General features: G+C 43.6%; 1 protein-coding gene across 1 annotated transcript in view; it reads right to left on the reverse strand.

The window, feature by feature from the left end:
- Positions 1-27,146, reverse strand: part of Slc24a3 (solute carrier family 24 member 3) — a 474,391-nt gene that overhangs the window by 40,595 nt on the left and 406,650 nt on the right. Inside the window, exons 7-8 of the mRNA XM_027421608.2 lie at positions 19,015-19,089; positions 6,888-6,913 (exon numbers count right to left, since the gene is read on the reverse strand). Coding sequence (XP_027277409.2) covers positions 6,888-6,913; positions 19,015-19,089 — 101 coding nt within the window. The remainder of the gene's footprint in view (positions 1-6,887; positions 6,914-19,014; positions 19,090-27,146) is intronic.

Below are 27,146 nucleotides of genomic sequence, written 5' to 3' on the forward strand. Positions count from 1 at the left end.
CACAAAGAGCTCTATGGAAAGTGGCAGGCCCTTGAGCATACAAGTGCTTGCAGAAGTCTGCTGTGGTTTAATTACCTACTAGGATTACCCAGATCCAGATCTACTTACTAAGAGCAGACACACCAGAGGAACTGATCAGGGACTGGGTAGTGGTAATGGTGGGGGCTGGGCTGGATGCAGAGGGGTGTGGCCAGAAAGAAACAGGGAGAAGAGACACAGAGATAAGGAGAGTCATGGAGAGAATGAGGTAGAGTCAAGGACAGCAAGGCAGAGATCCAGAACCTTCTTGGGTGAAAAGGTACCAGGAAGAGTAAGACTGAGTGAGAGGGAGCTGGGAGTGGTGGACAGCAGCTTGTGCCTATAATCCTTGAAAGTGTACTACCTTGTGAGTTTTAGGTCAGTTTGGGCTACGGAGGAGACCCTGTATCCAAAAACAAAAAAATAGAAAACCCAAACCAAAGCAAAAAAGGGTAAGAGGTGAGACAGCCAAGAGAAAGGAAGGCAAACAACAGCCAACAGGAATGTCTGTCCTTGCCTCTTAGGAATCTTTTTCATTTTCTTTTTTTAGTAACTCCCAGCTAAATCTCGGGGGACTTGGTTTTTGGACCCCTGATTAGCCGCAGGATTAAACTAGTTGAAGGAGCATGTTTGGTTTGGAAAGAAGGGGCCTGGGGAGGTCTGGGGAGGAAGTTCCAGGCCCCTTAGTCTTTCTTTGATCCCAGAGAAACTGTTATATAAAGAATATACCGGGATGTGTGCTGTTACATTTATAAAATGGAAATGGTTGGGAAATTCAGGCAGTTTTGCCTGCAAGAGGGGCTAGGATACAGTAAGATACAACAGAGACTCCTGCTCACTCAGGCTTAGAAACCAGCTGGCTGTTCACCAGCAGAATAATAGATAAAGAAATTGTGGTACATATGTATATGTATATATATGCAAATGATTTATCCATAAACATGAATATAATTGTATTCTTTGCAGGAAAATTGGGTAAGACTAGAGGTCACATCAAGAAAAAAAAGCCATACTCAAAAAAATGAATATCATGTTTTTTTTCTCATATGTGGAATATAGATGAAAAATAAGACATAAAAGTAGAAGTGAAATTAACAATTAGGAAGGGGACAATGGAGGGCAAAATAGGGGGGCAACAGATTAGAATGGAATGAATGCAATCAAAGTATATGATATATTTGAATGGGAAAGTTAATAACAAAGCCCATTATTTTATACAACCAATACAGTCTAAATAAAATGAAACTGGTCATGAAAACCCTGTGCCCACCCAGAGCTCTCCCATGCCTCCTTAAGAATGATTTTACTAGCATGGATTTACCCAAGCAGAAAGTCCTTGTGGGTGTGAGAGGCCTTTGGGCATCCTAACTGTCCCAGGTTCAGCCACAGATCTTGGCTTCAGTCACCAGGAGGGTGCCTGCAGTCTGACCCCCACTCCATCATATATGTGAAAGGAACTTCATGGTGAAGTCATTCTAAAAAAGGTTCATTTTAATAGACACAGTGTAAGATCCCTGGAAAAGAACCAAATCCAGTGGCCAGCTCTTTATCTTCCTTCTCTTCCTTTTCCTCTCTTTATCTTTTTGGTCATGCTGTATCCCAGCATGCCCTCAAATTTGTATCCTTTCTACCTCAGCCTCCAGAGTTCTGGGATCACAGGTATGGACCATGCTGCACAGCTTAGATCCAGTACTTTTCCATTGTTTGAGTTTTATCCCTCAAAGCAAGCCTTTGTGTGTGTGTGTGTGGGGGGGGGTTCGAGACAGGGTTTCTCTGTGGCTTTGGAGCCTGTCCTGGAACTAGCTTTTGTAGGCCAGGCTGGTCTCCAACTCACAGAGATCGACCTGCCTCTGCCTCCCGAATGTTGGGATTAAAGATGTGTGCACCACCACTGCCTTTCTTAAGCTGGCTGTTGGACATTTTTCATGATCACCCAAGGATGGGAGGCCTGATTCCTGCCTACATTGCTGGTGTCCTATGTGGACTTGCCAAGGCCTTTTCTACCCTAACACACTGGGCTGTTGAGGCCTTTGTGGCCTCCCATCATTCCCTTGGCTCCCTTGCTTAGCTGATCACCAGGGATCTTCATGGTTCTCTCTACAAACACCTTTCCCTAGTGCTGTGAGCATCTCCAAATGACCTCCGATAACACATTCACTGCCTGTCCACTAGCCAGTAAGACCCTGCAGGCCAGCACTGTCTGCAGCTCCATGCTGGTCCAGCTCCTCACAGGCCCCCAAGTGGAGCAGAAGATGTTCTCAGATCATTTCCTAGAGTTACTTCTGTCTCCTATAGTCACAACTTGAACTCACAGGAAGAAACCAGAACACCACTCTGGATATTTTAGTTTCTTCTCCAGCCTTTGGAATTGTGACAAACATATTTCAGTTTCCTTCTGAAACTGTGACCCTGGCTGACCTGCTACCAAGGATCCACAGGCCTTGTCCTGCAGGATGACCCAACAGTTGGGTCTCTCATGTTTTCAATTTTAAGTGTCTTTGGGAATATTGTCTAATAGAAAGTTGTCCCCATCCCTTGCCCAGGAATAGAACTCTACCGCACTGAGGCAACAAATGACCTCAAGAAAGATAAGTCCCACCTTTGGTTCACATGATCAGTAGTGATTGTTCTGAAGTTGTAATTGCTAGTCCTGGCCTGGCCATCATCTTACCAAAGATATATATGTAAGATGGAAGGGTCTCAGAAAGGCATTAACACCTCTTATTCTTCCATTTTGTTTAACACAGATATGTTGCTAGAATCTCAGGAGCCATTTTAGGACTATTAGGGAAAAGGTTGCAGAAACATGGTGCATCTGAGATCCATGATGGTCGGTTTGTTTTTTTTTAAAGTCATCTTCTACTAAAAGCCTCCCAACTGATTGCTGGCTCTCACTTCTTGGTTGTACATGAACATATGGCACAATGGGCTTTAAAAATGGTGAAGGAATCTCATCCAGGTATAGCAGGGATACCTTGCTTTGTATACAGTTATCCCTGCTTATCTGCAGGTTCTACATCTGTAACTCAACCAACTACAGGTTGAAAATATTTTTTAAAATTTCTATCTCTACTGAACATATACAGATGCTTTTTTTAAAACCATCATTCCTGTCGTGGTTGCTTGTAATATCAACTTGATACAAACTAGAATCACCCGGAAAGGATATCTAGGTTGACCTCTGGGCATGCATGTGAGGAAGATTATCTGAATTCATGAGAAGAGATGCCCACTGTGGGTGGCATCATTCCCTGGGCAGTAGACCCTGGACTGTATAAGAACAGAGAAAGTGAGCTTAACACTAGAATGCATTCATTCATTATCCTCTGCTTCCAATTGTAAATGTGATGTGATCAATGCTGTTAGGATTCTGACGCTGTGATTTCCCAGCAAGTCTGTACTGGAATTATAAGCTAGTATAAACCAATTTCTCTCCAAAGTTGCTCTTGTCAGGGTATTTTATCACAGCAATGGGAAATTAAACAAAGACAATTCCCTGAACAATTTAGTGTAACACTGTGCAATACGTGAGAACACTTCTGCTCTGCTATTTAAACAGCATTTGCCTTGCAGTGGGTATTAGTGGTCTGGAGGTGTCTTAAAGCATACAGAAGAGGGTGTGTAAATACCACGACATTTTACATATGGACTGGAACAATAGATTCTGGTATCCTCAGAAGTCCTGAAACCAATTCTTTACAAAACCTAGAAACTACTGCATTTGTCTTTGGCAATATTCATTTCCTAAAGAGCACTCATTTCAAAATCAACACAGTTGCAATCTGTTTCCTTCTGAAGATCTGAAGTGAGTTAAACGCCTGTCCGTAACCTCTCTAGGAGCTGCTGCATTATCCAGCAGCAAGGGTGGAACTCAGCTTGTGAGGTGTCACCACCACCCAGCTCTGCTTTCACTCTACTCACTGAACAGTCTGATTTTGAAGAGAAAGAGATCAGCTCCTGACCACACCCATCCAGGACAATCAGTGCTCGGTAGGTAGGAAGTCAGGAGAAGCAAACAATAAAAGGCATCTTCAAGTTCAATGTATTTTTCATCCCTGAAATGAGGAATTAATATTCCTGGAAGCCCCAGAGCAGCAAAGGGTCAGTGGTGCAGATTTTAATTCTTGGTCTCACTCATACGAGAAATTCTTTCTGTCAGCCCATGCATGCAATAACAGTGATTATATAACAGGCCAGCACTATGAGAATGATGGGACTCTGGGGCCTGGGAGCCCTTGTCTCAGATCTTTGGAAGCAAAGACACCCCCAGGGCTAGCATCAAGTGGCATTCCCTTTGTAACTCATGCCTCTGTGGTCTTCCTGTCTCCACACTCCTGACTCCATGTATGGTACTGTTGGTGCTCAGATTGTAGACATTTATGGCCTGTTCCTTTGCAGAATCTAGAATCCCCTGTAATAGGATTTGGGCTTTATCATAGCATACATTTACTTAACATCACACACACACACACACACAGAGAGAGAGAGAGAGAGAGAGAGAGAGAGAGAGAGAGAGAGAGAGAGAGAGAGAGAGAAGCCTTTGTGGTGGTTTGACTAGGAATGGTCCCCCATAGGCTCATATATTTGAATGCTTGGTCATTAGGGAGTGTCATTACTTGAGAGGGAATAGGAGGTGTGGCCTTGTTGGAGTAGGTGTGGCCTTGTTGGAGTAGGTGTGGCCTTATTGGAGGAAGCCCAAGAGAAGCCCAGGGCCTCCCTCTTTTCTTCCCTCTGCCTTCAGATCCAGATGTAGAACTCTCAGCCACCACGATTCCTGCCATGACGATAATGGACTAAACTTCTGAAACCATAAGCACGCCCCAATTAAATGCTTTCTTTTATAAGAATTGCCTTAGTCACAGTGTTCATCACAGCAATAGAGCAGTGACTAAGACACCTTTGGGATGAAGAGGAAATTAACTCCCTTTTCTGGCTCTAACACATGTTAGATATCTTAAAGGGTTCTGTGAGGGTACCAACCAAAGCTGGTTTATCAGGGTGTCTTTATTCATCTCTCCCTGCCATGGTTCTCATGCAGCAATGCAATGCTAGAAAAGCACAAGTGAGAGCTCCCCCACGATGGCAGCTCCTCACCCTGGGAAGGACATTTCCAGCAGGGGTGGCCAGCTGCTGAGATCAGCAGTGACTCTGATGTGCTGCCCCCTAGAACAGCATTAGCAGTCTTGGAACCTGGGGTGCTCCTAGGCATTCTGATTCTCTTCGGGCTTTTGATCACAATTACTTAATTTTTTTGTGTGAATCATTATGGAGAACATGGGTCTTTTCTAAAATTAATATATATTGTATATATTTTATTATAATCTGAATTTTTAATAATTGGGTTTCTAAACATGTCACAAGTTTCTTTTGAACGTAGAGACAGGTCTTAAAGGGAGTTAACAATATATCTCTATGTGCTGTCATAGCTACCCTATGACAGTCCTCATCACTAAGGTAGGTTGTTGTCATCCTCAAGTTCTGGAAGCCGGAGAGCTATTCTCAGACAGAGGCACAGGCCCCAATGTAAGGTTAGAACAAAGCTGAGAACATTTTGCTAAATGTGAACCCACAGGAGGAATTCTCTGCCTCTTTTTCTAGTTCATTCTGAACTCAAGGTAATACCCTGGAAGTTTCTAGTACAGAGTCACACCTATTTCTAACAAGTTATTCATTTTCTTCTACTTATACAGATCAAACATTTGTGGAAAAATACTGTAACAAGAATGCATAGAACACCAGATTTCTATTTCCATTTCAAACATATTGGACTTGCTCAGATCTCATTTTAAGAATGGGGGTTTGGACAGCTGGTCAAAATGCAAATATCCCTCCATATATTTAATTGAACAACATCTTCTATCAAAATCACCACAGACTCAGAGCCATAGGATTCCCTTTAGAGTCTCAGCAGCACTTTAATGGGATAACTGCCCATGATGTGCTTGGATCTTGACTCCTAAGATGTCACAGAGGTTTGAAATACTGAAATTGGTTTACCTCCTGCTACAGCTCAGATCCAGAATGTTCCCCCAATGGCCAGAGTATTAAAGAATTGATTCCCAGCTTGAAGCTACTAGGAACTGGGGAAAACCTGAAGAGGTAGGGCCCCTGTGAGAGGTCTTTGGGTCATTAGGAATGGGCCCCTACAGAAAAGAGTGGGACCCCTCTTCTCCATGCTTTCTGGCCATGGGGTGAGTGATTTTGTTTTTGCCAAACATTCCATTTTACCATGATGTGCCAGCAGAACTTTGAAACTGGGAATAAAAATGAACCTTTTTTATTTATAAGTTGATCATCTATGTTACTTTGTTATAGCAATGGAAATCTGACTGACATGGATATAAAAAGATTAGCCAAGCCACAACCATGGTCCAGCTATGGCTGACTGTTGAAGAACACAGAAAATTGACAACATCCAACCTCTACAATAAAGATATCTAGATATGAAGATATGAGTTTCATCGCCCCAGCCAAGGGAAAAGCTAGGAAAAAGGTAATCTATGTCTTTGTTGAGGGGGGATGGGCAGGTCCTAAGAAATTCTGGTTGTTCCGAGTTGTGACATTCCTTTTCTAAATTGGATTTGTTTACTTGTGTGTGTGTGTGTGTGTGTGTGTGTGTGTGTGTGTGTGTGCGTGTGCGCGCGCGTGCCAGGTATGGCTGTGGAGGTCAGAGAACTTGTGGGAGTCAGTTCTCTCCCTCCATCATGTGCTTTCCAGAGATTAAACCCAGCTTGTCAGTATGCACAGCAAGTGTCTTTACCTGCTGAGCTATCTTGCTGACCCATTCTTTTCTAAACCTCAGCTCCAACCTATGCATTTGGCTTGCACCATCAAAAAGGGACAATTAGAAGGGACAAAAAGGTACTTACCAAGAAACTTTTTCATCATAAATGAACTGTGAGAAAAATAAAAGAGAAAGGTAGTTAGAGATGTTTGTGCACATGCGTACACACACAGGCACATACAGTGTTTTAAGATGGTGAGCTGCCATGCTCGTTGATGGCATGGTGGCATTCATGGCTGGGCTAGAATGTCAGGCACCTGTGGGCAAACTCTTTCTGTAGTCTTTGGCTACTAATAGTGACAGAATAAGTACTGTGAAGATTGGGGTGGATGCAGGTGAGAAGGAGAAGCAAGGCCACCCTTCAGTGTCTGTCCCCAAAATGGGGGGACTGAGAGAGAGGACTCTACTTTAGAAAACCAGACAGGACGCATCACGGAATTTAGGTCTACAGGGCCATGGGAACTTGGCAGATACTTAAAATGCTGATCCTTTAGGTGCCACAAGTGACATTTCTGCACATCTCGGATTTGATGCAAGCACCTGACATCCCACACTCAACATTGTCCTTTTAATTGTCTCCTTTGGTTCCCAGAGGAGACATTCTATCACAAGAGATGTGGGGGATGAGCACCCCTCAGCATCTCACAAAGAAAGTGATCTTAATGCAAGTGAACGCAATGGTATCAAACTGTGTTCAGATCCTGCGCACTGTTGGTTGCCCGTGTCTGTGCCATGGCTTGCCTTCTGTCAAAGAAGGAAGCTAGGGAGGGTCAGAATCAGTGAAGGAAACAAAAGACAAACCGAGATTTTACTCTTATCTCTGTTGGGACCAATAGAGCATCTATAACAAAGTTTAACCAGTTAACTTCCAGGAAACAAAACAATAAACAAACAAACAAAAACAAAAAACCAAGGAACACTGATATATATATATATATATATATATATATATATATATATATATGGAAACCAAATTTCAGAAAGAAGAAATAATTTCTGGGGTTAGCAACCCGTTGTGGAATTGATTCCAGGACTCAGGCCTGGCTCTGATTTTGGACCGCTTTTCATGACACATTTTTCTGCCCATATGACTCATAGGACCACAGAGGGTGTACCTGTTCTGGAGGCAGAAAGCCACAGAAATGGTTCCACAGCTTCTCTGAGCATGGCGAGTAACACTTTGAGTAACACTCCCTGTGGAGGCAGAGACCTCTGGAGTCACTAAGACAGAGGCTGTAGGCAACCTAGGAATCCAGTGCCAGATCACCATACAGCAAGATGGTGAATGTAGCTAAATAATGTGGGCATTGCCTTGGTCCCCAGCGATTCTAATAATCTCCAGTCATGCTGAGATACAAAAGTCACCTCAAAGACAGCCCACATGCCTCACAAGGAGCTCTTCTGTCATCTTAAAGGTCTAAGGAGAAGGACCAGGAGATAGGAGCCATGCTTACTTGTAACTGGTGCCTTTTAACAAGCTGGTAAAAAGGAAAAGAATGTTGCTTCACTGCTTTGTTACTCTGTCTCTGCCATCAATTTCAACAAGCTGACATCTGGATGAAAATGCCAAGCCAGAATCGGGGAAAGGATTTGAGGAATCAAGGAAGCAATCCCATGATGTAGGCTGGATGGTATGGAATCCACCCCCTGGAAAGATTCACGGTTGTTTTACATAATCACTAGCATTAACAAATTGTTATCATGAAATAATGGAACAGAACCAATTATTTAAGATGGAAAAAATTTTATTAATGACTTAATTCAATATTAGTCGTAGCAATGGGGAAGGAACAATTACTTCATAGTCACTCAAGAGAATATGAGACTCTAGGAGAGTTTATTAAGCCAGGACAATTTAATTCTCTTCCATCAGAGAAGGCAGGCGATGCCATACATGAATGCAGCTTTTAGGGAGCCTGCGTTCTGTGGAAGATTATCCATAGATGGAGGCATAGGTCCTACAAAGGGACTCACTGGGAGTTGCCTAGTCTTGGTACAGAGGTACAGGCATGCTTTGTGTACCTTCTAGGAACAGCTGTGGGCTGGTATGACTTTAACTATTGATTATTAAATAATAATGGGCTTAATTATACAAAGATTCTCGCTATGGCTTGAATGTGAAACTCCCCCACAGATGCATAGTCTTGAACACTTGATCCCCTGGAGATCTGAGAGGGTACAGAGCCTTTGGTGTGGTGGCCTAGCAAGCAGAGATGAGTCACTGGCCTTGCAGGTAATGTCTGCTTGTGTCTGCTTCTGGTCCAAGCTTTCTGCTTCTTGATCCATCAGGTGTGTGAGAAGCCCCAGAAGACTCCCTCTGCCACAGAAAGGAGCACACCCCTTCCTGTACCTCCCCTGCCATGCTGGCCTGCACTCCCTCTCAAACTGTGAGCTAACCATAATCTTCTCCTTTAAGTTGTTTATGTCATGCGTTTTGTCATAGTGAAAAGTGACTAACATGGTCCCAAATTGGGTGGGTGGGGGGTTAGAGTTTACAGGGAACCTAAAAGATCCGAGAAACAGTGGGTAAACCATGGTGAGATTGGGTAAATTACTAGCTAGAGGCCGAGCATCTGAGCCTACAGGACTGCTGAGGTGGTGTGTGATGTGTGGAGGTTGGGAGGCAGATACAGGAGAAACGGATGTCATCTTCCCACAAGCTCTAACACACACTAGTGATCTGGAAACATTCAGAATACCGGACAGTTTTCCTTTTGTGTGGCTCAGGGACACCCTGTTCCTCAGGGGTAACAACTGCTGCACCTTCTGCCAATGATAAGGCCTCCTACAAACCAGGGGACTCAGCAGAAACATGGTTCAGTTTATCCTTGTACCTTAAGAGGAGTGTGGAGAGCAATGAGAAGATGCCTCAGTGGAGGTTCTTGCGGGAGGCAGTGCGGCCTGGCCATCCCTTCCTGGAAGACTGGGGATGAAGACATCAACATGGAAGCTGACTGTTCTTTCAGAAAGGACCTCGGGCCATCCAGATGGAGGACTAGGATTATTCTGTGTGGAAAGTTAAATGACCGACAGGGATCTTCTGTGGGGAATGGGTTTGCTATTGATTATAGATATTATTTAATTCCATTCTCTTGACAGAAGTAATGCAAATACCTCTGGTTTTGTGCTCAGGCTGTAAGAGGGAAGGAACATCCCTCACCCACATAGGAGTAGTCCAGACTGTAGGAAACTGAAAATCATTCGCTCGCTTAAGACATGCCAATTTAGTTCCATGTTGCTACCACTAGGTGGTGCTCACACCCTAGCCCTCCACCCTGCTTTAGGCAGAGGATTTAAAATGAAGCGGTTCAAGCCCGTTTTCAAAGCTCTGGTGAAGCCTAGGGAAGGAGCAGAAGTACCTCAAGGCAGCATCCCACTGAAGCGCCTACAGCCAGCCTATAGCTGCATGTGGCAAGTGGCAGTAGTTTCTGTTTGATGTTCACTACTGGAGGAGGGGTGTCAGGGGATAAGTCATCTATGCCAAGACTGAATCTTCTTGTGAGTTGCAACCAAGCAATCTCCTTTTGTGTCATTTGGAAGTAACTCAACCTTCTCCCGATAGAAAGCAAGCCTTGGATACTCTCTGCTGTATGTGTCTGAGGCCAGGAACTGAGATAACTCACAGTGCTGAAAGCCACTGGTGCAGAGAACGGGGCCTCAGATTTGCTGAGCAAGCGCTACCCTGGGGTCCTGGTCTCTGACCCAGATGTGGCTCATCCAAAGTCTTTCTCTTAGGTTTCCACGTATTCTGCAGCTGGGCTAAATGTGAACAAACAGAAATGAATTTGACAAAAGCACTCATTTCCTCTAGGCTTCCTTCAGAGAAGTGGTTTGGTACCATGGAAACAGGCTTGTCAATCCTTGTGCCTGCTCTAGAATTCTTCCCTAAAAGTCAGGCTGACTTCAGGCAGGTGGATCCCCGATACCAGATCATCTCAGTGGACTGCCAAGGGAGTGGCTCCCTCAAGATGGAAAACATGGCAAAGACGAGTCGGGAGTGGCTGTGTAACCAGGAGAAGAGAGAGAATTGTCTCACCAACCAGTCCCAGTGTTTGAATCCTATAAGCTATAACCACACGGCAGGAATGGCTGCATTGCTGCGATTTCATAATCTATATTATAATCATCGTCACTGCAAGAATTTTAAGCAGTGAAAATGACAGGGGAAATCAAGAGCATCATTTTCTTTCAAGAGGCTGAAGCTTGAAAATCTTCCTTTCTTAACTATCTATCAAGCTAGGCTCCCCCATAGACCCTTCTCATTCAACAGCACGTCCCCCTCCCTGCCCCAGCTGCTCTGCAGTTAGAGCACCCACTCCTTCGGGTCTAGGAGCAGGCCGTGCAAGTGGCTTGGCTGAGGGGAGGAAGCCAGTGGGCCATACTAAAAAGCTGTTCCCTACTATGATTATGCTTTAAGGATAATGGGACATGTAGGAAGATAACTGGAATGACATTAGTGGCTGCAGGAAGGAGGACAAGAAATGAAGAGTTTGAAAAGTACTGATCATCTCCTATGCACTTGTAAGAACCTACTCCCAGGAAGGAAAGGGGTGGGGAGATAAATGAAGTATAAAGGAGACAAGGGTTGCTAAAATAAAGGACTGGTAGCTGGGCAGCACAAAAACAAATGCAAGTGCAAACTAAAAACTTAAAGTCATTTTCTGCTGTGGAATAATCCTTCTGTACACTATGTGAATATGTGTCGCTATGATTGGTTTAATAAACAAGCTGACTGGCCAATAGCTGAACAGGATAAAGTTAGGTGGGAAAGCTACACTGAGAATGATGGGATGAGGTAGGGTGGAGTCAGAGGAGTTGCCAGCTGGATGCCGAATGAGTCAGATACACAAAATGGGGTAGAGGTAAAAGCCACGAGCCTTGGGGCAGCACATAGATGAACAGAAATGATTTAAGTTGTAAGAGCTAGTTAGTAACAAGCCTGAGCATTTGCAATTAATATAAGCCTCTGTGTGGTGATTTGGAAGTGGCTCCCAGGACGGGGAAAACTCTGCCTACAATTTTCCTTGTAAAAGCTGAGTGGCTCCTTATTAGTAAGAGACCTTCTCCAGAACAGTGGACATATGCCCCTTCCTGTTGAGTGAGCAAATGCAAAGATGACCCCAGCCTCCTAGTATTCCCACACCACAGTTCCTTCTGTATACCTGCCACAGGGATTGTAAAATCAGTTAACTTCTGTGTGACCACAGTCAATTTATTTCAGAACTTTACATATCTGTCATAATCATTGCCATGGGAAGCTTCTAGCTATCATCATTATTTCCTCTTGGCCAGAAGGAGAGTTAAAATGAAATGGCAGTTCAGTTGATTAGGGAATCAAGAGAGAATCAATTAATGCCCAATGAAGAATGGGATTAAAAGGAAGAGGGGACTGACTAGAGAGAAGGCCTCCTGGAAGGTAAAGGACACTGCTCACCATGACTGTCACGATTGCTTTTCTACCACAGGAGGAATAGGACAAAACTATTTCTAGAGTATTTAAGATTATCTGCTGTGAAGGATAGCTTTAGTTGTCAACCTAGAACCACTCGGGAAGAGTCTGGATGAAGGAGTGTCTATATTGGGTTGGCTTGTACGCATGTCTGTAGGCATCATCTTAAGTTAACTGCTGTGGGAAGGCTCAGTCCAGTGTGAGCAGCAACATTCCCCAGGCAAGAAGTTTTGAACTGTGTCAGGGCAGAGGAATTGAGCTGAGCACAAGCAAGTGATTATATGTGTGTCCATTTCTCTCTGTTCCTGACTATGGATATGATGTGACTTGTGGTTTGAAGCTTCTACCTTGACTTTCCCCAAATGACAGACTGTAACCTGGAAGTGTAAGTCAAATAAACCCTTTTTCACCCTATACTGCTTTTTTTGTCATTTTTTTTTAAAATCACAACAACATAAAAGGAAACTAAACAGTTACCTTCATGAGTTCTAGGGCATGTAAGGTAAAGCTATTTTTTTTTCTAACAGCATACTCTCAGAATAAGGAATATTCAGACTCTCAGAGGCAGATTTATCGGAAGGAAAACCTGGATTCTATACAGCTGTACTGTATAGCTAGAGTTACACTGGCATGGTATAGCTGAACCAACTTAGACACCTGCTCTATAAGTCTGAGAGACATGGATGACTGTAGGAATGTTCATATTTTCTACAGGACAGTTAGCTCACTAGGACTGCACTAGCCAATATGGTAGTTACTCATCATCAATGCCTGTATAACGCAACTTAACAAAAATAAAATTCAGTTGTTCATTCCTCAGCAGCTGTACATGCCCACATGGCTCCCATGGTTACTGTATGAGACAATGATAAGGGACAGAAAGCTCTGAGTTCATTCGGGGAAGTTAATGTCCCCAGGGGTCATGTGTCAAAAGCTTGGTGCTTGGGTTGGCACTATTGGAAGGCTAGTGAAATCTTTGTGGAGAGGAGCCAAATGGAAGGTCTTTAGGCCACTGGGGCATGTCCTTGAAGGGGACAGTGGGATTTCTTGTCTTCAGTTTTCTTTCTTGTTGTTTTGGCTTGTGAGGTTGTCACCTTGTTCCACCACATACACCTGCCCTAATTCAAGCAGCAGGGTTACTTGAATTTGAACTTGGACTTCTGGGTCCATGAGCTAAACAAACCTTTCTGTTTATAAATGCCTCAAATATTTTGTCATGGCAACCGAAAGGTAACTAGTGCAGAGTCACCGCCTGTCTCTGGCAAGTGTCAGCTTACTTGTTTATTCACTCCTGTGGGGTCCCTTTACCCAGGGGCTCTGCAAAGTGCTTCCCCAGTGATGGAAATGGAGGCATTAACTTGAACTAGCTTTGGCACTGGGCCTGCACCCAGAGTGGCCTGAGGACTGTGGCAACCAGCACCACTGTCTTCTCTGCTTTAACATGTAGAGACAGACAGCATTTTGAATTGGATTTTTGTACCTGCCTAAGTTATGGGGAAGCCAGTTCACAGAGCTTTCCATCTCCCACGAAGGTTCTCTCTTCATGTTCACAATCTCTGGCTACAACTAAAATGAAGTGTAAAAATAAAGTAGTTCCTTTTGGGCAGCTGCTAGACTGATGATGTGATGGATCATTTGCATTTATGTAAATTTCATGATTATGTAAATCACAGCAACATTTCAATGCAAGAAACTTGACAGGCTGGCTAGAATTTGGAAAAAGGGCAGGACCAGGAGGCCTGCTATGCCCATGGACCAAGTGCTCCCGGGTGTGGAGGAGAGGCAGGGCAGGCCTGCCCTGATCTGTGGACAGCTGTAGCATATGTGAGCAGACACACAATGGGGGGCACTGTGAAGAACACAGAATAGTTTTAGAATTTAATAGAGGCATCGCTTTTGCTTCCAGGCATTGTCTAGCTTTTCATGGCCAGAGATTTCAATACAGAGGGAGGGATGTGGCTAAAGGGAGGCTCTCTTCCCAAGGGGAGGGCAATGGGAAGAAAGTACTGTGTGTTTTTGAAAGAATGATTGCTTTAGACACTGATACACCATCATTGCAGACTAATCATAAAATAACACGGAGGAAATTTAGATGGAGCCTATGTACCAAAGTGAACTGACTCTGGGTCTATTAATTAACTGTCTTTAGTTTGAGGTGCTGTGTGTGGAATACACATGCCTGTCTCATTCCTGTGTTTCTGTTTTCTGCCCCATCTGTGTCCCACCTTAACTGGTATGTCTCAGCAGTCTTAGATTCCAAGCAATAATGAAGCTATTAGCATTCTCCTGGCCAGACTCCTTGCCCTCTGTCCTTTAGCAGCAGTGTCCCTGGAGAACCTGTTTTGGCTATCTTTGGATCTCTAGGCCCCCTGGTTTGTCCTTGGGGCTCTCTCTGTGACTCTCAAGGGCGTCTTGATGAGAAGATATATGGGAATGGCATCTGGTCCCACTTAATCCAGACTTGCCCTGTGTGTGAACGGGTTCTCCTTGTACAACCTCAGGGGGTCAGCGGAACATTTCAGAACTTAAAAAAAATTAATAGTTAAATTGTTTGGGAAGCTTGGTGATTATTTTGTGGGTTGGGGAAAGGGCTTTTGAATAGAGGCATTTCATGTGGCCGTGGCACAATCCTGTAGGAACCTAGGTTTTTACCTAAAGAAAATTGGATGAAAATGTTTTTGTTACTATATCTGTGGTTGTAAGATACAGGAATAGTAAAAAAAAAAAAAAAGTACTGACAAAAAGTTACAGAGAATTGTAAGTTTTAGTCTGAGGCTGGGGTGGGAAATAGCTGTGCAGGAGATGCTTTGAAAGCTACTTTGCTGAGTACTGCCCTTCTGGACTAAGGATGTATTTTATTCCTCACACAGTCTCATGGGAAAATGATCCCAGATGGTGGGATTAGGGAGATGGCTCAGTGGTAAAGTACTTGCTGTTCAAGCAGAAGGGCCTGGGTTTAGATTCTCAGTATCCAAGTTAAAGGCGGAGGTGGGAGCACATGTTTTGGGGGTGGAGACCAGTGGATCTCAGTTCCCTGACCAGCTAGCCTAGTCAAAACAAGAAGCTCCCTATTCAGAGAGACCCTGGCTCAAGCGATTCAGGAAGACACCCCAACATCAGACTTTTGCCTTCATGGGGTGAGATGACACACACACACTCACATGAGCAAGAGCACACACATACACACATGCAGATACAGACAGATGAGAGATAGACAGACAGATACTGTGAAAATATGGTCCATTCTTACTAAAAGAAGTCAGAATTGCAGACAAACTTAGCCTGATCATACTAACATGATCTTGTTTCTCCAGAATTTCAATATTGACTTTGGAAATGATCACGGGTATGCCAGGGATCAATATCCTGAAGGATTTCCTTCCACAGTGAGAAGTTATGTTTTTCAAAGTGCCTGAGGTGAAAGATGATGCAGGTTGAAATGCAGTTTCCCGGGTTCTGCTGCAAAACCCAGAGTGAAAATCTCTGGCTTCCACATTTTAGATAAGAGTGCCAATTGTTCTGGATGTTCAAGAAACTGGAGGAACCTCGCTTAATGTACAATGAAGCAATAATCAGCTTTGAGGACTCCCATCTTATCTGTTCCACTTCTTAACAATAGACAAATGCAATTTCTCTCAAAACCCTAGTTTTGACAACCCATCTGTAAATACATAGTCCAAGTCTCCAGCTGATGGCAAAGAATTATTTGATGTAGCAGTCTGTTGCTTGCTGAAGGAAACACAGGGCAGCCCCAGCAGCCAGCTTGTTCAGCTGTCTTAGGTCTGTGATTTATGTACCATGGCCCCAGGGCAGATGGTTGCTTGGCCCAAAGAACTAAGTTCAGGAGGGTGTGTCATCTCTGACCCAGAGAAGCCAAACCTCTTTACTTCTTCACACACCATTAGCAGCAATTGCATCTGATTTATTTTGGACAGGTCCAGATGAATTGGACTGAAGACAAGTTCTTCCACACACTGTCCAGGAGGCATCTATGCTAAAATCCAACACTCACAAGACTGCTCTAGGGGTTAGATATGGCTGAGTTTGTGCTATGGGAGGCCCTGACTGTCTCCTTTACATGCCACTGCCTTGTGTTTGTAAACCTAGTCATCTCCCTGAACTTTAGCAGAGTGGACAGTTGCATTCATTGACATCCCCTACTCACATACGTCTCTTAAAAAAAATGTAATTTTCAAAAACCCTGAGGAAATACCCGTGGTGGTTTGAAAGAAAATGGCTCCCCAAAGGGAGGGGCACTATTAGGAAGTGTGGCTTTGTTGAAGTAGGTGTGGCCTTGTTGGAGGAAGTGTGTCACTGTGGGGGGTAGGCTTTGAGGTCTCCTATGCTTAAACTATACTCAGTGTGGCACACAGTTGCTTCCTGTTGCCTATGGAACAGGGTGTAGAACTCTCAGATCCTTCTCCAGCACCATGCCGGCCTGTGTGCCACCCACCATGAAGATAGTGGACTAAACCTCTGGACTGTAAGCCACCCTGATTCCATGTTTCCTTTTATAAGAGTTGCTGTGGTCATGGTGTCTCTTTACAGCAACAGAAACTGTAACCAAGACAATACCCTAAAAAGGCAGAATGATGGAGTGTTCAGGAGCAATGTGTGTTGGTCCCTTGCAGGGCAAAGCTCACCAGAAAACATGTTTGGAAAGTCTGAGTTGAAACTAAAAAGAATCTTCTCAGTTTGACATGACTAATCCTTTCTTACAGGTCAAGGTGGAGAATAAGCACAGAGTTCATGTATGTCCTAAAGTCTACTGCCTATGACTTCAAATGATGGACATAACACACTGAGCCCTTCTGCTCTTGAGGTGGGTCTTGATCCTTCCAGAGATGCCTGCTTAAGTCCTAAGAGCTCGGAGAACATACTTTAGAACATATGCTACTTAGTTTCCAGGACAAACCTTGTGATAATTTTCAACCCCAAACAACCCACAAGAAAGTAAAGCAGGTCATATAGTCCTGCTGCAGAGATAAGAAAAGGGAAACCCAGAGAGGGTGATTTCTCTAAGATCAATGCTGCTGGTAAGAAGGTGTGATAGGCACAGTTTTCTAGACACTTAGAACCAATATATACACATGCATCATACATGTCATTCATGTACATTAGATTAATTATGAAGTGTTGGCTCATATCTGCCACAATATGCCATTTATAAAGCTGATAGTATCATTCTGGACCAAGCCTAAAGACATGATAACCAAAGGGCCATTGGTTCAACTCCCTCTTTGAGTTGAGGTGTCCAAGAGCACCAGTGTTCAAGGGCACAGGAAGATGAATGACTTTACTTAAGCAGGGAGAACAAATTACTGTCTTATACCATGTTCCACTTAAGTGTTGGAGGGACTGGTTGATACACACTCTCTTTGATTAGAGTGGTCTTCTTTTTTTAATTCTATCAATACAAATGCTCCATCTGGACAGACTACATACAGATTATGGCTTGAATCGGAAATATCTCACAAGTTTTGATTGTTTGTTCTCTAGCTGGCTCGGGAAGTGAAGTCCAGTTGGAAGAAATATGACATCAGAGGGAGGCCTTGGAGGGGGATAGCCCGGTCACTTGCTCCTGTTTCATTCTCTGCATCCAAGTCCATCGTGATGTTGACAGCCTCTGCCACGTGCTCCACCACCATGGTCTTAACTATTCCACCATCCTTCCTTGACATTATGACCTGAAACCTTCTGAAACTTTGAGCCCAAACAAATCTTTTATCCTCTAAAGTGGTATTTGGCAGGTATTGTGACAATGAAACAAAGTAACCAATACACAGAAACACCCAGAAATAATGTACCACTGAGAACTGGGCCTCCCTTAGCCAGTTCAGTTGACACATAGAATTAACTGTCACATGAGACTAGCATTAGGAGCCAGGTCTCCCAATTCTTGTTTCCCTTATTTGTAATGATCTACTTGGTTCTGCTTGCCAAGCTAAGGAGTTTGGTTACCTCTGGTCAGTTAAACAAGGGAAGAATGTTCATGGGCTTTCTTGGTGGAGACTCAGATGGCTCTGAGGATTTACTGGGGATAGAGAAGGGAGTGTAGTAGGTGCAGAAGTGTTTCTCTGTTGTAATCTGACCCACCAAGAACTGTGGCTTGGCTGACATATCCATTCAGGCCAAGACTACAGCCCCAAGTGACGTGGGGACATCCTGGGGACATTTTTTATGAGGTGGAATCTACAGGACAGTTATGTCTAACAGGAGAAAAGAGCGACTTAACATAATTTCCATGTTGGGTAGTCAGGATAGAAATGGGAGTAGAACTATAGGAGGATAGTCCAGTTTTATTAGACATATCAAAGTTAGTAGAGACATGCCAAGGTTGTGACATGCAGTTGTCTAATGCAGAATTATTTACCCACAATGGACCTCAGGGAGCATCTGGGTCAGGTGTGGTCATGGAAGACATGCTGGGTGAGAGAACACTGGGAGGGGAAGAGTTCTGGGGGCACTGGGGAGGGGAGTCAGGAACCATGAGGTCATCAAGAAGGAACTGGCAAGAGGGTTACAGAATAGATACAGAGCACTTAGATCCAGACGACTTAAGACCATTGTTCTGAGTAGCCAGTGAGCAAGCAGGGGTCTGGGTAACCAAAGTAACTTGAAGAAAGGAAAACTTATCCACACAGAGACACAAACTTGCTTATTAGCCACTTTGTCCTTGAGAGAAATTCCACATTGACAAGCCTTACAATGGTGTTGAGAAGTTTGGTGGCAAGACTGAGTTAAGATGGTAAAAGCAACTTACCACAATGAGTGCGACCACAGACAGCGTGTAGTAGATGGAATCCCTTAGCAGGCACCAGGAGGAGAGAGCCACGACCTAAAGGAAGAGGGAGACAAACAGGAAACAGGCTGTCAGGCTATCCAAACAAGACAGGGTGACTCTTGCCAGCACTTGTCCTCCAGGAGAACCCAGATAGAAGAGAAAAAGAAAAGTGTGTTTTCCGTTTCTGCTTCAGTAGAGTCATCTGTTTTCTTGGCCAGTGGCAAATCAGGGACATAGACTCAAATATGTTTGCCACCTGGCCCTGATCAATCTGCCCCTCAATGGGGACTTATGGAAAGGCTTTAGGGCTATTAGTCTGGATCTTCTCCTAAGAAGATGCAACAGGTGGGCTGACAGGAGTGACCAGTGACAAAAACTGGGAGGGGTCAAGGGACTTGTTCCACTGTGACTGTGGTCTAACCTCTGAGAAGGAGAGAAGGAAGGCTGCTGTGTCCAGCTGCTGAGTAGTTCCAGAACTGTGTAGCTAAGGTCGAGGTTGGGCTTTGGGGCAAAAGTGCTCACTAAGGGAGTCTTACACCTACAGGCACAAGTTGTTTAGTATCTTTCATGTGAACGGAGGGACAGGTGTGAACTCATGCCCTCATCAACACGGAATAAGCACCTGGATAGGGCAGCTGCAGCCCTTCAGAAGGCAGACAGGCCCCTGTAGACCCTCCAGGTTTTCTTGCCTCATTTCTATCATATGCCCATATCTGTTAGTGACTGAATTAAAAACTAAATAGATTTACCAAGCAGGTTGGAAAGAAAGTTACTTTAGAAGTTGGTCTATGCCACTTTAAAGAGATGTTGGCTTTACTGAGCCATGGCTGCAGAAGGAGGAGGAGTCTTGTTGGATAATGACAGTAGAGGACCAGGACTGGGCATCATGGGGAGGGGTGGGCAAGCCATCCCTCTCCCCCCCTCCCCCCGCCCCGTAAATCCTTCAAAGTCTCTTTTTAGGGGCTCTGTAGGTCTATGTTGGCAGACTTGAATAGAGCAATCTGGAAAAGCCCACAGAACCATGTCAGCAGGCTGTTGGATTATTCCCTTCCCTTAACTCATGGGCATGGAACAGTTGTTTGGCTGCTTTTACCCTTGGACTAGTAGGTAGAAAAGGATACCACAAATTCCAACATTCCCAGGTAGGCCAGTGACAGGCACATATTACACCAAGCACACCTGGAAAAGGGATCCCATAGATAAAGTGGTTTCCCATACCTCTACTGACCCTGACTTCTGGGTCAGCTACAAAGACCAGGCACAGGAAAAGGTGAGAAGGCTTTTTAGTATTTGGCTAACATGAAAGGCAGGCCAGCCTCTTTCCATTAGTACCTTCTTCTACAGCATACTGACATGTAGATTTTTTCATGGCTAATTTTACCTCATTAGGTCTTTGCGTTGGCTGATTTAAGTTAACAAGGACAGGGCTGTCCAGATGAGACCCACTCCATGGCAATTGCTGCACAATGACTACAAAGCTTTCTTTACTGACTTATCATTCTCTCTTGGATTGTGGACTCTGAGAAGCTGTGGTCATCACTCACCATGGTTGGAATAGAATAAATTGAACTAAATCGCTTATTTGTCAGCAGGTTGCAAAAGGTCTTGGATATTTATTCAATTTATTATAATCAGGTGAACAAATTTACAACATGAGATAAATATCAGTTCTGAACCTCTTTTAGCAAACCACTTGGGCTTTTAGATAGCAGACTGACCTCACACTACTGCTGTTCCTCTTTCTTGTTATGCTATGACCATATGACAAAACAAATATTCTTAAAACAAGTCAAAAACCCACAAGCAAAAAAAAAAAAAAAAGATAAAACAGATGATCCAAGCAGTACAATTTTGGAATCTGGAAAGCAGGGGAATAACTCACCACTCATCTGGTTTTGTAAAAAATTCAGAAGCCAGGCAGCAGATGGGCCTTGAAATGTGACTATTTAAGAATATGACTGTTTAAGAATTTCATCCCCAGACTTATCTCATTTTAACATCCTGGCCACTGTCTATCTGTCACCTTAACAGAAAGTAAGAGCAATGGTGCTTGAGCAACAGCAGTTCTGAAAACAGATTGCAGAGGGATGATAACCAAATGCATAATCTAAAAACGACCTCCAGAAGTTAGGGACCTACACATTTTCAGAGTCAAAAGGCCCTCAAGTGTGTGGCACAACAAACAAGGACAAAACCTCAAAATACAAATTATTCATTTAGGTTAACTGTACAAAACACATAGCCACAAAATTTCACAATGGTCGGCCAGGAACAGACCTTAAAATTGAAACAGAGACAGATTAAGGAGGGAGGGGAGGGAAAGGGAAGGGGAGAGGGAGGGAAGAAGAGAGAGACAAAGAGTATGTACATGATCAAAACAGATTACAACTGATTTCTCAACAAAGATACTGAAAACCAGAAGGAAATGGGTAATATCTTCAAAATTAGAGAGGAGAAATTATTTTAACTGAAAGTTTGTAACTGACTTATCAGTTAAAAGTGAGGAAAAAGAAAGTAACAAAGTTTGGCTCCATTCAAAATTTCTCTCTTATGCTTCATTCCTTAATAGACATTGGGGGGGGGTGCACTCCTTCAAAATAGAATTACACACAAAACATGTTACACAACACCATGAACTGAACAACAATTGCAATAACAACTGAAGGACATTTCTAAAATGGTGGCAAAAAGGAAATTATAGGAGGAAGCCATACAATATTATAAAATAAATTATTCTCAGCAGGCTTAGAGGGTGCCTACTCAATCCTAGCACTTGGGAGGCTAAGGTTAGAGGACTGTGAGTTTGAGGCTAGTCTGAGCTACATAGCAAGACACTATCTCTAAAATATGCATTCCTGAGCCAACCTGAAACAAGTAAAAAGGCAGTTGTTCCAGAAAAGATTATGAATCATTACATATTAATGACCCAGTTAGAAAGAGTGGTTGCATAGTCATAATAAATTAAGCAGGCTGTTGTATAAACAAACTTATGATACAAGTCTTTGAGGCTAATTTGGGGAGAGCTGGGGCTAACAGCTCCTCTTCCATGCTGTGAAGTCAATACAGAATGCTTGCAACTGAAAATCCAATAGCTGCCACCTCAGCATGTTATTTAAGGATTTCATAGCTGATACCAAGAGCAGACACATTAGTGGGAAGTAGTGGGAAATTGGTACTGATGGGGCTGCAAGATGGCTGTTTTCCGTAAGAAGTCATTAATAACTGGTTCCCCGCTTAAGCTCTGTGCATATATAACCTTAATAAAACAGGAGCGTGTAATACAAATTATCCACTGAGATTTACTAATGCAGGAAATGAACCTCACACCAAGTCCAGATGTCAAAATTGAGCAGACTGTAATACATTTTCTCTCATTATGAACTGTCTTTAGCATCTGGACTGTGGACAAACTTCAGTTCCAGATTAAGATGCAACATGCTACAAAACTGATTTCCTGGCTACAGATGGGGTGAACTTGGAATACAGTAAAAAGGTATCAAACCAGAGGATAATCTCTTTCTCCTCAAGAGGGAACTGGGGGAAGACACACCCCCAAACCTTCCACAGCTCTGCCAGAGATTCGGTGAAGGCTCCGTCAGGGACTGTTGTCCTTTCTGCCTAACTTTCTGAACCCATCATTCACTGACAATGACCACATTTATTTGACTCTGCACCCAAAGGGTGCAAAGGGTTATTTCATGTAATCTGCACAACATCCTAGTACGTTATGCCTTGCCTTCTTTTACTAGTTATCAGAGCAAAATTGAAAGACTTGACCAAGGTTGTGCCAGTAGAATTGGGAGGAGGGATTAGGATCTAAACCCAGGAAGCTTGGCTTGTAGGTCCCTGTCCCTGCATACTATACTATACATCATGTCACAAGAGGCAAGGCTGAAAAAAAAAATCAGATTCCCCCGTGCCATTGTATCGCCTCTTTTTGGGAGGGAGTTTCCTTTAAGCTGATTTTTGGGAGTGTCCTTACTTTAAGCTGTTAGGACAAGAGTATTAGAAACGTAGCAAAAGGGAAAGTAAAAGCATTGGCCACAGTTAATGGTAACAGTTAAATTTAGAAATGAAGTGTTTAAAGGAGATGCAGGACAAGCAGTCAAAGCATGCAGACTGCAGGTACGGAGGTGGATGTCCTAGGAGGGAAATAGCTGGTTAAATGCAGGCGGAAACTACTGGTCCCTTTGTCCACTTCTCAAAAAGAAAATTCTTGCCATTGCTTAGTAATTATTCATTTTCCATAAACATGGATGCATGAACCCTGTAGAGTCCACACAGTTCCTTTGCTTCTTAGTGGAAGATGGAGACAGGATCCACCTGACTCATACCCTGAACATATTAGTGGAGATGAACATGTCAGTATCCCTGAGACAAAAGGGTGTATCTGCCTGCAGGTGTTCCTCAACCCAGAGCAGGCTGACGAGCAGACAGCTCGACTTCTGTCACACAACAACTGGCAGGAACCAAGACAAGTCATCCTGGTGAAGTGACCAGAACAAGGGTCCTGGGAGGAAACCAACAGTGAGTAATTTTGCCCTTGACCTCATTAATCAGTGGCACAGATGGTGGGGATTGCAAAAAGGCCATTCAATGGCAAGCTCCTCTGCAATCCAGAGCTCTGCCCCCCCCCCCCCACAGCTCTAGGAAACCCTCCTGGCTGGAATTTCATCTTGACATTTCCTTGCTATTTCTGGAGTGCATTTCACACATTCTCAACTGAATATGCAGCTTCGATTTCCTTCCTATAATTCCATTTCATTTCAGAGTGGTATAAATGAGAGAAAAAGAAAATCACACTTCCCAAACAGAGGAAAACACATTCTTCTCTCCTTTGGGATTCTGGATTCTTCAAGGAGGTTAACAGTAATTGTTTACAACAAAATTATGCCTTCTGTATATGGATACATTTTAACTCTCCCCATAGTTATTCATATTCAGGATATAAACAGAGTATCTTTGGAAATATAAAGAATATGTGCATATTATTCAATATAGTATGTTTTTCTGGATGACAAATATGGCATGTCAGACCCATTTTAGAAAGTCAAATCCTTTTATTTTCTTAGTGCTTTTCTTTCTTAGTAAAACTGTCAAGACACACAAAACAGCACAATAATTGTACAACATGAAGTTGCTATTGTCTCAGAGAAATGCTATTTCACACAAACTTCATAGAACAAAAATTAAGAAGACCGTAAGATGGGTTCAGTTCCAAGTGTCTGAGCTGACATAATTCCTACAGCCAATTCTCATGTCATGAAGCCCAGCCACACAGTCTGGAGCTAGGACGGGGCTCTGGGATCCCCTGAAACAGTGTGAAGACACTGGTACTGATGTCTGAACGGAAGAGAGATTGGTGTGGTCTCTTCCTCCACCAGGAAGTCTTGGTGCTATCAAACGTCCACTTTTCAGATTTGTTGCAGAATATTTCTACATTGGGGAAAGCCACTGGAATCTAAATGGCTTTGCTCTTTTTAAAAGTTTGCAAACACATGAGCTCATGAATATTTTATCTTGTCTTTTTGTGTGGGTGTCTTTCTCTGTCACTAGTCATCTTACTTTTTGAGACAGCATCTCTCCCTGAAACTGAAGGTCACTGAGACGCTAGACTGGCTAGCGGGCCCCTAGTACCTTCCCATCCTTTCCTCCCAGAGCTGGTATTATGCGTGTATGCTGCCTATCTATGCTTTTGACCTGGGTTTTGTCATACTTAGCCAGCAGACACTTTGCCCACTAGGCCATTTCTCCAGCCCAACTTTGGCTTGTTTATTAATCTTCACAAAGGGAACATGAAGCAAATTCATATTAGTTTTTCTAAGAAAACTCATTTTGAGCGCTAGTTTTACATAAGAAAGACAACTGACAGTCAACAAGCTGCTGCCTGAGATATATTTAAATAAAGAGGCCACCTCAGGACAGTGGGTACAGAGAATAATCTTTTTAAGGCTTTCTATCCATCATGCTGGATGATGACCGTGGCTGCTCATATGAACTGGGCTTTCTAAGGGTTACGAAGGGCCTTCTCCATCTCTTACAACATAACGTGCAGTAGTTTTTGTGACAAATGTAAGCCACTGCCTGCTGCTTTAGAGTTCACCCGCATCCCAGGATGCCACAGTTTGCTCTGCTGCACCAGAGAAGACAATGCTAGTCTAGAGGGCTATGTCCTGCTGTGCGCCTGGGTCCCTTTGCCCATTTAAGGACCAGGTGTAGGTCCATCTGCATTCACAGTCAGGCACTGATGTGCCAGCACTTGTCTCAGTATTTGGTAGTACTAGTTACTTGACACAAGTTTCTTGAATAAAAATAGTATGTTTAGGGTACTTTCATTAACCCACATGTACTAAATGGATGAAACAGAAATGCAAGTACTGTATGTGTCAGGGAGGTGACTCTGGAAAACATTTTTTGGAAGTTGGGGAAGTGAGGCAGATAGCAGACAAAAAAAAGTGATGGTAGTGGGCAAGTGAGACTCAGTCCCAGTGGGAGGTAGGCAGGGAAAGAGCAGCTGGGTTATTCAGGCAACTATCGGCCACACAAGTGTTAATTTTCCTGATACCTTTTAACCCACAAGGGCAGAAAATATAGGCTTCAGTGGCAAGAAGGAACCCCTGGGGAAAAGAAATGAAGCTCTACAGTTGAAAATAAGGCCAGGCCAGGGGCATTGAACTGGTAAAGGTAAGGGATCATGGGTTGAGCACTGGCTATGTCTCCTCTAACTGAAAATGTGAATTTATACAAGAATTCAATGAACACACACACACACACACACACACACACACACACACACACACACACAGACACTTCTCCATAATCAAGAGCAAGTAAGTTTCTTTATGAGCAGAGTTAACTGTTCTGAGGTCAGGCTGGATGGGGAAGGAGATTGGTGGTATCTGCAATAACTGTACTGCATCATGAAAGCATCCCACAGTTGGCTGTGACGGCCGAGGTTGCCCTCATTTGCTATCTCCTGGATAAAGAGATGAAATGCTGGACAGGAGTGGTTAGTAAAACCAAGTATGTAATTTTATTCTCATCAATGTTCATTGATCCCCTCGTCTACCTTTTGGAGATGGAAGCCTTGAGGCTGGGCTCCTTAGCTGTCAGGGTTTGGTGATTTAATTGTTGGTGTTGGCAGTTGCCTCTCAGGACTACTGCAGAACCATCAGAACCCATGTCTTACCAGCACAGTGATATATATGCACTTACAGTGTTGGCTGGAGGCCAGGGTGTACCTGAGTCAGAGACACAGACAGAATGAAAAATACAAAGAGTAAGGAGCTGGGAGGGAACCAAGCTCACCAGACCTCGGCATACACAGTAGAGTCTGGACATGATGCATTGGTCATAGAAAGCTAACAAGATCTCCAGGCTGGAGGACAACTGTGTGTGTGTGTGTGTGTGTGTTGTGTGTGTGTTGTGTGTGTAGGAAGGATGACACTACAAATGAGAAGTGCTGCTTGGATGGGGGTTTCTTACTTCATCTATTGTAGGTCCCAGACATGCTGAGGAGGCATCCCTTTTTTACTATGTATGGAACCATGTTAAAAAAAAATTACTGCTCCTTTTTAAGTTTCTTCTGCTGAAAAGAGAACAGGAAAGATCCAGACTAGAACTTATTTAAAAATGGACAGCCTTCGAGTTAGCATCAGATATATTTTACATGGTAAATGTATCCTCATTTACATGATATAATGTATTCTCACTTACATAATATAATGGGACAATCTCAAGCTTGAGGAATCATTTTGGTCATTAGAGGGCTTGGTCTCCAAGATGGCACGCAGCTTCTAAGCATTCAAAGCGGGGCAAAATGGGCATTCATCCATATCATGTGACTTCAGTAATCAGACAGCTAGACCACGTACAGGATGGGAGGTTAAGCTTCTGGAAAAAGGGCCCTCCCTCAACTGATTGACACCCTTACATTAGCATTCACTGTCTACTGCATTATCAGGTTAGAGGAGAGGACTTTCCCTGGTATTAGAGAATGGATAAAGGGATCCCGGGGGCCTGAAGGTCCACCTACTACCACCTGCTCTGAAAATTAAGAGCCCAGAACAACTGAGACAGAAAAAGAGGCGAACCAGCTATTTTCAGAATAC

The sequence above is a fragment of the Cricetulus griseus genome, chromosome 6, assembly GCF_003668045.3.
Source record: "Cricetulus griseus strain 17A/GY chromosome 6, alternate assembly CriGri-PICRH-1.0, whole genome shotgun sequence".
Taxonomy (NCBI): domain Eukaryota; kingdom Metazoa; phylum Chordata; class Mammalia; order Rodentia; family Cricetidae; genus Cricetulus; species Cricetulus griseus.